Raw genomic sequence first — 11,462 nt, forward strand, 5'->3', positions numbered from 1 at the left:
CAGCGAAGATCTCAAGCCGTGTCTACCCATCATGTCCATAGCCAACACCATACCACACACACGCCAACTCACGCACACTGCTCCAAATTACCACAACAACATCCATGGCATTTTAACAATTATGAATGTAACATAAAAACATGCTTAGTGTTTAACTACATAAATATATATTTATAAGTGATGCATGGGCATGCTTGAACATATAATAATATCGAAATTACAATTAAAATTAATATTTTACTCATAGTACACCGAGGACTATTGTGGCTGCTGGATGGAGAAAAATAGCTAACATCGATCACCTAATAATTAAATTATAAATTTATTAGTATGAAGTCAAAATAAAACTCTAAAGGCAATAGACAACCTAATTTATGCCGGAAATCCGGCAGAGTTTGCCCTATACCTGAGACCTACCCAACCTGCAAAAGGCTTCAAAATACACTTCTATATCCGCCAATCACACAATCACAACTCAATCACATCACAAGACCCCTCCTGGGCCCATCCAAACAGTCAACAACCACAATTTAAAAAATTACAATTTAGCCCCTATAACTAGCCCTTTTGTAAAAACTATCCGAACGAGCTCTAAAAATTCTAAAATTTTGCCCCGCAGTTGTTAATAATATTATAAGGCTATTGCAAAAGAAATTATAATTTTTCGATCATCTACAAATATTTTATGAATTTTATTCTAAATCGATATTAGCCGAAAATGAGTAACTTGGAGTTCGGGTTTACCTATGCCAATTCTAACACATAGAACGCGTCCAGAAACGTCTGAAAATGCTAGGATTGACTGTAATATCGACCACATTCTGAGACGGGCTGTCGGGCAGCCGGATCTAGTTGAAAATGCGGTCCCGGAGCCGGTGAGCCATCCTCGATCCAATCGTACCTAAATAAAGTCCAAATTTTGTTAATAATTATCCTAAAATTAATTTTAAATTTTTGGGAATCGAAAAAGTTCGAAAATCTCACCAAGCGATCTGGACCGTCCGATTATCGCCTTTTTCAAACGGTGTCCAATCGGAGCGGGACTAGTCCTATCTCGAAGATCTCGTCGTCCTGTGTCCATCGATGGCCTCAGATTTTTTATCCGACTGTCGAATCGCCGGAAAAGTGACCGGAACCGAGAAACCCATATGATTTTCTTCCAACTTTCCATTGTCGATTCTCCTTCCTCCGGCCACCAAACGGGGTGCCACTAGTCTCATTTGAAAGTTCATCATCTTGAGAGTCTGTGGCACTTGAAATCACCAGGAATGGCCACCGGAGTCAGCCGGGGCAACGCCCAAAGTCGGGCCCCCGGTCGCGCGCGCTCTCCCTCTCTCCTCTCTTTCCTCTCTCCTTCTCTCTCTTTCTGCTGTCTCCTGCTCGCTGCTGCCGTCACTTGGTGGTTGTTCCGACACGGGGGAAGGCCGGCGGTACCTCACTGGCACTGATGCTGGCCGGCCGAACGAAAATGGGAGGGAGAAAGTGAGGGGAGAGAGTGGAGTCGGGAATAGAGAAATGGGGGGGGGGGGCTGCTGCATTTTAAGTTTCTATATTTTTTTTTCTTTTTCTTTTTAGGCTGTTACACAAAAATTTAATTCGAATATATAAAAGTTTTATAATTAATAAAATTAAAAAAAATAATATAATTTAAATAAAAATGTAAATTCAAATCAACTGCTAATTAATGAAAAAATATTTTAAAAATAAAGCTAATGAAATCAATTAATAAATTTGAGTTGCCCCGCTAGATTTATTTGAGCACGCTATAGCTAATCATTGATATAATATAAGTATATATTATATTTTAAAATAAAAATATATAACCATTTACATGTAAATTATATAATTATTTAAATAAAAAATTTGGATACAATAATTATTTAATTAATAAAATAAAATCTAAGAAAATTTATTATTTCTAATTGAAAATAAGATTAAAGATATCATCATCAAAATTGAATAAAATTTGAACAAAATAATTATTTTATTGAAAAAACAATAGGAGGGATAAATCACAATAACTGATATTAAGATAAAATAAAACTTTGATGCTAAAAAGAAAGCTTATAACTAAAAATCATGCCAAAAAATAAGACTCTAAAAAGCAACCCAACCCATTATAGTAAGAAAATGCTAAATGATTCAATTATACGTATTTCAATTTTGTCCCATTTAATTTTTTTTCTAATTTATGTTTAAATTAAGCTATTTAGATTTAATTTAAAATTTAGGGTTTAAAATTTAGAGTTTAGAATTTAAAATTTAGAATTTTAAAGATTAAAATTTAGAATTTTAAAGATTAAAATTTAGGGTTTAGGGTTTAGATTTTCAGAATTTAAGGTTTAAAATTTCAAGATTTAGAGTTTAAAATTTTTGAATTTAGAATATTTAGGTTTATATTATTAGGATTTAGGGTTTAGATTTTTAAAATTAATTTAAATTTTTAGGGTTTAAAGCTATAAAATTTTAAAGTTTAAATTTTTAGGGTTAAATTATATATATTGAGAGAGAGAATTGGATGATTGGGACAAATATATTTGGATCACATAGTATTACCCCTACAATAAATGGTTAGAGACCCAACTAAAATCGAACACAACCCTAGCTCTAGATTCGACCTGCATGAGAGGAGGGAACAATGTGAGAGGAAATTCTCTCTCTACCCAATAAAGAGAGAGAAAGTCCAAAAATGTCCTATAAGACATGCTCAATCTATATATACTGATGCACTTACATGTAAAAACCTGTGAAGATGGTGGAATCTCTAAAGAAAAGTTTCAGATAAATCTATTATTATTATTTTTATTATTATAACAAATAAAAAGATTTTTTTTTTTAATTTAAAGATCTTTTATTATATTTTATATATTATTTTTAAATATTTAAAAAATTTTTAATAAAATTATTGAAATTTAAATGCTTAACAATTTAGTCTTGTGTTATAAAACAACTTCTCAACTATTAATAATTATTCAATTTATTTTGATTATTGATAAATAATATTTTTAGATTTATTTATGGTGAAAAATTACAAATTTAATAACTTAATTAATATGCCCACTTTTTAAAATTAATTAGAAGTGTTTAAAAATCATAAGATAAATTATTATTATTATCTAGGCATATAAAACTTTATTTTATTTCGTTCTAAAAAAAATTTAAAAAGGCAACACCCGGATTCAACTGCTCCATACCCGACAGTGCTATCTCCGGCCCAATCCATAATTGGTAGAGGAAGAGTGGGCTGGTTCGGCCCAATTTCTAATTTTCCGAGAAGGGCACTGTTTCTTGCGGGAGTGGTAAGAGAGATTCTATAAATGGAAAGTGATGGAGCACTGGTATGAGTTTTGTCTGCTCAGAAGAACACAAGCAATAATACTTCGTATTTCAATATCCATTTCTCTTCTCATCCGTTCCTCAAAAGCTAAAGTCTTGAAAGCTTTTAAGATTTGAATCGAATGGCGCCGGCAGCTGCTCCAGAAGACGACGACCTAATAAAGGACGAGAAGAATCCTCGTCCGCTCGACGAAGACGACATTGCCCTCCTCAAGACCTACGTATGTTCTATTCTTAATTTCTCATCTCTCTCTTTCTTTTTCAATTTGTTTAAAACTTTAAATTTATGGGTAATGCAGGGATTAGGTCCATACTCAAACAGCATTAAGAAAGAGGAGAAGGAAATCAAAGAATTGGCTAAGAAGATCAATGACCTTTGTGGTAAAGCTTTTTAATTGTGGTTTGTGGAAAATTGAATAACACCCTACGAGTTCAAGTTCTCTGCTTTATGGGTTTTGTTAATGGAATTCTTTTTCTTTGGCTGCATGATCCAAATAATAACCTAAGCTTCGGCTGCATGATCCAATTAATAACCTAAGCTTCATATGTATTTCAGCATTGGATCTGAGACTCTGAGTCTTTAGTCTACTCGTGAATGTTAAGAGATTAATTTTGCTTTTGTTGATTGCTCTAGAAATTAGTGAGATAACACTGCTTTATTTATTTATTTAGGGTTATTTTGTGCTGTGGATTACTTGTTCTGGATATATAATATTGGCTTCTGTTTCTATTAGGTATCAAGGAATCTGACACTGGGTTAGCTGCACCAAGCCAGTGGGATCTTGTTTCTGATAAACAAATGATGCAGGAGGAGCAACCACTTCAAGTATGACTGGTGCATTATCCCCTATTAGTTGAATAAAAAGCCCCTATCACTTGTAAATTTACTTTTGAATTTTCGAGGTACAAACTGACAACTGCATTTTTCTGTGGTAGGTTGCAAGGTGTACTAAGATAATTAACCCAAATACTGAGGACGCCAAGTATGTTATAAATGTCAAACAAATTGCTAAGGTGTGTTTTATTATTTTCTCATTTTTTTTTCTCGTTTCTTTAAAGAGTTGTGATGGTAGTAATGCTGATGATGATTTTTCAATTTATGTTGGTTAGATTGACAAATGATGCATGTATAAAGACCAGTACCTATTGCTGATGTGTCATTATACTTCTCTATTTTTGAAAATTAGATATTTGAAACTTATCAAACGTTGACAACTGGTTAAGTGTTCTTGTTAGTTAGTCAATGCAAGCAATGTTTCTTTCTGGGAACCATTTTAACTTTTTGTTTGGCTTTCTTATTCTAGTTTGTGGTTGGGCTTGGTGACAAAGTGTCCCCTACAGATATTGAAGAAGGCATGCGAGTGGGGTAGGTTCCCTTTTCAATTTCTTTAGTTTCTTTGCAATTTTCACATGTTTGGCCATGAATATGGACTTTGAATAAATAAACTTACATTTATGCATTTTTAACTTAGTTTTGATATTGAAATAGCAATTTTGTGGCCCGTGCAGGGTTGATCGCAACAAATACCAGATTCAGATTCCTTTGCCTCCAAAGATTGATCCAAGTGTAACTATGATGACTGTAGAAGAAAAACCTGATGTAACTTATAACGATGTTGGTGGATGTAAAGAGCAGATAGAAAAGATGCGAGAAGTTCGTATGCTAAACCTATTTTATCTTTCTATAGTATATATTTGTCTATTCTGTTTTTATACAGTCTCATTTGTTTTTTGTTTTTTTTTTCTAGGTTGTTGAGCTTCCCATGCTTCATCCTGAGAAATTTGTGAAGCTTGGAATTGATCCTCCTAAAGGTGTTTTGTGCTATGGTCCTCCTGGAACTGGAAAAACTCTTTTGGCTAGAGCTGTGGCCAATAGAACTGATGCATGTTTCATTCGTGTTATTGGAAGTGAACTTGTTCAAAAATATGTCGGTGAAGGTGCCCGCATGGTTCGAGAACTTTTCCAGGTTAGGCTCATGGCTTTGTAGTTTCTTGACGAAATATTTTTTATTACTTGTATTCAACTGGCATTTCTTTTGTTGTAGATGGCACGGTCAAAGAAGGCTTGTATTGTCTTTTTTGATGAAGTTGATGCGATAGGTGGTGCACGATTTGATGATGGTGTGGGTGGAGATAATGAGGTTCAACGTACCATGCTTGAAATCGTCAATCAGCTTGATGGTTTTGATGCTCGAGGAAACATTAAAGTCTTAATGGCAACAAACAGGTACATTTAAACAATTGTTGGCAATTTATGTATTTTTACTCAATTGTAATAAATTGTATTTAGGATGCACTTTGTGCTGTCAGGTGTTGTAACATGTTCTATTGTTTGCAGACCTGATACACTGGACCCAGCATTGTTACGTCCAGGAAGACTGGATCGTAAGGTTGAGTTTGGTTTACCTGATTTGGAAAGCAGGACACAAATTTTTAAGATCCATACACGAACTATGAACTGTGAAAGAGATATTCGTTTTGAGCTTCTTGCTCGTCTTTGCCCAAATTCTACTGGTATGTATACTCAACTAAGCCTTTATTCTAAAAATTTGGCGTCGAACATATGGATTTTTTTTTCTCCACTCTAAACGATTTTGGGTTAAATATTAAAAAATGTGTAATGCTTCTAGGTCATGTTGTACTATTCTCCTCCAAGTTAGTTTAGCTCTACCCCTTCTTTTCTTTCTATCCTCTAACCTAATGTGCTTTACTTGTCTAATTGGAGCCTCTATATGTCTACGCTTCACATGACCAAACTACTTTAATCTCCCTTCTTTCAACTTATCCTCAATTGGCACTAATCCTACCTTTTCTCTAATACTCTCATTACGGACTTTATCTAATTTAGTATGACCACTCATCCACCTTAACATTCTCATCTCTACAACTCCTATCTTAGACACATACGACTCATTCAATGCTCAATATTCACTACCATATAACATGGCCGGTCATATGGTTGTACAGTAAAATTTTCCTTTCAACTTATTGAGAATCTTGCGATCAGATAGAACTCCCGTGGCACGTCTTCATTTCAACCATCCGGTTTTAATCCTATGACTAACATCCTCCTCACATCCCCCATCTACTTGAAGGACTGAGCCGAAATATTTAAAATAATTACTTTGGGACAGTGTCATTCCATCTAAATTAACTCCTTCCATATCACCAGTTAGGCTTTCACCGAACTTGCAATGCATGTATTCTGTTTTCGTTCTACTTAACTTAAAGCCCTTTGACTCTAGAGTATTTCTCCAAAGCTCTAGCTTTCTAATTACTCCTTCTCGTGTCTCATCTATCAGAATTATATCATCCGCAAACATCACACACCAAGTGATACTCTCTTGTATATGTTTCATCAATTAATCTAAAACTAATATAAAAAGGTAAGAGTTTACAGTTGAACTTTGGTATAATTCAACTGAGATATGCACACAATAGTAGTTGTTCCTTCATACATATCTTTTAACACTTATATATACCTAATAGATACCCTCTTTTATTTTAAAACTCTCCATAAGACATCTCTTGGAACACTATTATAAGCTTTCTTCAAATTGATAAAAAACCATGTGTAGATCTTTCTTCACATTTCCATATTTCTCCATCAAACTTCTAATGAGAAAGATTGCTTCCGTAGTTAAATGACTAGGTATGAAGCCAAATTGATTGGGAGAGATAGAAGTATCATGACGTAGTCGATGTTTCACAACTCTCTCCCACAATTGCAAACAACAAGGGTTAGGGTTACAGGCTGTGAATGCTGTTTGGAGAAAATTAAAGTTAATTGTATTAGAAAAAGGAAATATGGGCACTTTTTTGGAATCTCTACTCCTCATTTGTAATTGTGAAAAGAGATATTATGGCATTCAGGCAGATAGTTGGGTCACTATTGACCATTCAACACTTTTTAATTGTGCTTTCATTCTTTGTCAAAAAATGTTGACCTTGGATTGTCATGCAGGAGCTGACATTAGGAGTGTCTGCACTGAGGCTGGGATGTATGCCATTAGGGCACGCAGGAAGACAGTTACTGAGAAAGACTTCCTGGATGCGGTGAACAAGGTGATCAAGGGGTATCAGAAGTTCAGTGCGACCCCAAAGTATATGGTCTACAATTGAGGTTGTATTTAGGAATTCACCAATGTATTTTATGTTGGAATTGTCCGTATTTTCAATCTCATTTGCCCTTACTCTACATTCCTCAAGTTTTAGTTCCATTGAAAGCAGAAACTGTACGTCATTTATTTGGTTCAACTATTGGCCTCTGGTGGCAAAACTGCAGTGAAAATTCACAGAAGTTGGTTTGCTTGTTTGAACCTTGTTTAGTTAAGCAAATGATTATCACTAACTTAGCAATTGGAGTAGTAAACCTGTTGACTTTCGGATAGAGACGTTATCGGCGGGAAAACATTTTTCTGAAAAGGGTAAGAGGAGATTGACTTTGGAATGAGAGATTTTACCATCTATTGCTATATGTTATTGTTAGTTACTCTCTTATCAGAGAGAACACGAGAGAAGAATTATTTGGATGAAGAAAAAGAAGATAGAAGTTTGCAAATCATGAATATGTGATTTCTTTATTTACATTGTTGGAACAAATAATCATAGAATTGAAGATGCTATGCTTGTAAAGAAACTGAGCTACAGGAGCATTAAAAAATTCAGAATAAGAAAACCATGAAAAATCCTAATCGGGGGTGAAGATTGGTGCAGGCTTTGTGACTTTAACTCAGAAAGCACCATAAATGATCAATAGTAGGACTACAATGAGACCCATTGTTGAGGTTTGAATTTTTCCAGCCAATGAGCTACGAGGTGCAGTTTCGTGCTTGCCCAGATCAATCATGATCTCAAATCTGCAGGTACCTTGAGATGGATTTAGGTTTGTAACAACTGACAAGTTGTTAAATGAACAAGAACCTTTCCTCTGATCCATAGTCTGGTAGTACATGTTAAAAGCATAAGAAGCGTTTTGTCTGGCATCCAGCCTGCTGCAGGAAGATCCATATCCGAGACTTGTGCAATCGGTGTAGGAGCAGGCGTAGCTGATGCTGCTAGCCAGATTGGGGTCTGTGATGCTGGCGTCAGGTGACATTACACACCACTGCTTGGCCAAATACCGTACACCTTTTGCCGGAACTAGAGATTTACCATTTGCCATATTCAATTGGTACTTGATCGCTCCATCGAAGTAGAAAATACCCCAGTGTTTCTCAAAATTCCCAGGCAGGGTGCTCTTGTCATCTTCATCAATGAGTGAAAACAGGTAGACATCAGGTGGGGTCTTGCGTCTTGGGGTGCCTTGCCCTTGAAATATTCTATCGAGAAGGCCTTGGTTGAACCTCTGGGCATACTGTGCATTGGCGCTAGGATCGCCATCTGTTGGCCATCCAACTTCGCCAATGATGACAGGCATTGTTGAGAAACCGTTCTTTTCAAGAGCTGAAATGAGGGTGTCAAAGTTTGCTTCAAAGACATTGGTATAAGGTATGGATCCATCAACAACTGGGGCAGCTGTGCCATTGAAGAAGGCGAAATCTTTGGGGAAATTGGGGTCTGCATTGAGGCTAAGGAATGGGTAGATGTTGATGGTGAGAGGAGAGTCATTGTCACTGAGAAACTTGATCATAGAGATCATGAGGTCGTGGATATCGGATCGAAAATTGCCACCAGAAGGTAGACCACTATCACTCTGGTAGACATCTGCATTTAGTGGTACTGTAACCTTCACTTTCTTGGCTAAGCCAGCTTTGATCAAGGCTGCTTGAATATTTTTCAGTGCTGGAAATGTTGTCTGAAGATACATGTCTTTGTAGGTCTTGAGGAAAGGCTCATTTCCCACAGCTACGTACCTGGGAATGCATCCCACAAATGTCAGGATTAGTCCGTCAATTACAAGTGCAATAAGCGGATACAGTTATAAAAGCATATTGAAAAAGAAGATTCAAAGGTACTTTTACCTTATATCCACCCCATATTTAGATACATAGTTAGACACATTTTGCTGCACCCAGTTTATAGCAGCCTGGGGGCTACTTGCAAGTGGTGCTAGAAGATCATTTGGTATCCCAACCATAACTTGGATACCAGAACGCCCTAGAGCCTTTAGTGCCCCAGGATCAGCTTCAAAAAGCTTGACCTTGTTAAAACCATTGTCCTTCAAAAGCTGCACCACTATGTTAGGTTGTAAAGGGTGAGTTGATTGGGTTCCCCAGTTGCATGCCAGCCCTTTTACCCCCTTAACCAGCCCTTGACCACCAATCAAGCACAGCAAAATGAAGCATAAAATGTAGCTATTAGTCATGTTTCCTGAGGTTTATTGGATTTCTGTTTCTCTAACTGCATTTATACAGAAAAAAGTTACAATTCATTAAGTGAAGAAAAAGTTGTCCTTTGTGGTAAGAAAAGGGAAGGAATTACAAAAAGATTCAACAAAGGAAAGGAACTGGATTCCAAGGAGAAACCCAATTGAGCTTGAGAATATGAAGAAAGGAATTGAGTGTGCATCTTTTAGATCATTTTTTAGCCTTCTAAGGTTCCCTTTAAAGTTTCTTTGTTAATCTTCATTTTGTCTTTTTAGCTTTTTTGAACATTTTATTGAATAAATTTTGATGGTTGATTGTGATGAAACTAATGGCGGATTTATTTCAATAAATGAGAGGTTAATTAACTCTTGATTTATTTTGAATTTATTTGATGTATATGTATGTTTTTCTAAATGAACTCTTTTTAAATTTAAACATTAAACTTTTTTTTAAGATTATGTTTTTATAATAAAAAATTAATTAAATCTTCTTTTTATATAAAAATTAAATATTTATGTTTATTTAAATTAATTCTTAATAAATTTAATTATTATAATTTTTTACATAAAAAAATTAAATTATAATATATTTTTTTATTCCTCATTTCACAAAGCAATTTAATAAGAAAAATGAACAGATTTTAATCTCATTACTCTAAAATATGATCAATTAAATAATTAAAAAAAAGCTAACTAGTTAATGAAAAGTCATCATTAATATCTTCATATGTTGATGATAAAAAATTTTCACATAAACTTAACTTCGCTATAATCAATGATATACAATAATTATATTTTAAAATTTACACTAATATTGATATTTCTTGATATTAGGGTTGTAAATGAGTTAAATTGCTCTCTAGTTACTTGAGATTCGATTTTATAAAAATTTAGTTCGATTTAACTCATTTAAAAAATGAGCTAAATTTGATCTCAATTTTTAGGCTCGTTTAATAAATAAGTCAAGTTCAAACTTTATAATGTTCGGCTTATTAAGACTCATGAGTCAACTTATTTACATGCTCAAGTCGATTCATTAAATGGGATCATGAATAGATTTGTTTGTAAAAATATTTAAATTAATTATATTTCATTATATTATAAATATTTGTTATTTTATTTATGAACAAAATAATTTATAAAATGTGTTTATTAAATATAGTTATTTATAATTTAAATTTAATTTTTTACAAAAATTAAGTTTTTATATATATATATATAAAAACTAATCAAAATTACATAGTTTAAATTTTATACCCCTAAATAAAATCTACTTTATAAATGAGTTGAGCAATTTACGAACTATTTGAAAATCAATTTGATAAAATATTTGATTTAAGTCAGCTCATTTAAAACTCAATTTCTAAATGAGCTAAATTCAAACTTATAAATATTCGGCTCGAACTTAATTTGAATTAATTTTGAGTTCGATGAGAGTTAAAAAGATTTTGACAAATTAATAGTGAACTCTTCAAAACTCTAACTAGATTCGTCCACTTAGTTATGTTGCCTAATGATAAAGAATCCACGTTTTAATTAATCCAAATGAAATTCCTTAATGGAGTGAGATAGGTTGAATTCCAACCTGTTTTCTGCATATGAATTGACAGTAGAAGGCTTTTAGCCATGTTTGGCCCCCTGCTTTCGGCGGCTCCTTACCTTAACCCAGTTTTGCCGATTAGCCGTTAGGCCACGCTAGTCTATTGAAATTAATTTTAATAATTTGATGGAAATTCATTTTTAATTAAATTAAAATTAAATGAAAATGGACTCATTTGATTATGATAAAGGACAGATGGGCTGACCCCCATCATATCCC

General features: G+C 34.1%; 2 protein-coding genes across 2 annotated transcripts; one reads left to right on the forward strand and one right to left on the reverse strand.

Annotated features, from left to right (window-relative positions):
• Positions 1-3,329: 3,329 nt before the first annotated feature.
• LOC110636540 (26S proteasome regulatory subunit 7) lies at positions 3,330-7,655 on the forward strand. The gene is made up of 10 exons (XM_021786284.2): positions 3,330-3,557; positions 3,636-3,717; positions 4,071-4,162; positions 4,273-4,350; positions 4,641-4,702; positions 4,846-4,990; positions 5,085-5,303; positions 5,382-5,563; positions 5,675-5,850; positions 7,301-7,655. Exons 1-10 carry the CDS (start codon positions 3,459-3,461, stop codon positions 7,456-7,458), a joined length of 1,293 nt encoding a protein of 430 aa, XP_021641976.2. The 5' UTR covers positions 3,330-3,458; the 3' UTR covers positions 7,459-7,655.
• A 234-nt stretch (positions 7,656-7,889) lies between these two features.
• LOC110636539 (glucan endo-1,3-beta-glucosidase 5) lies at positions 7,890-9,994 on the reverse strand. The gene is made up of 2 exons (XM_058129807.1): positions 9,300-9,994; positions 7,890-9,191 (listed from the first exon to the last, which is right to left on the reverse strand). Exons 1-2 carry the CDS (start codon positions 9,641-9,643, stop codon positions 8,069-8,071), a joined length of 1,467 nt encoding a protein of 488 aa, XP_057985790.1. The 5' UTR covers positions 9,644-9,994; the 3' UTR covers positions 7,890-8,068.
• Positions 9,995-11,462: the final 1,468 nt, after the last annotated feature.

Source organism: Hevea brasiliensis, chromosome 11 (genome assembly GCF_030052815.1).
Source record: "Hevea brasiliensis isolate MT/VB/25A 57/8 chromosome 11, ASM3005281v1, whole genome shotgun sequence".
In the NCBI taxonomy this organism is placed as follows: Eukaryota; Viridiplantae; Streptophyta; class Magnoliopsida; order Malpighiales; family Euphorbiaceae; genus Hevea; species Hevea brasiliensis.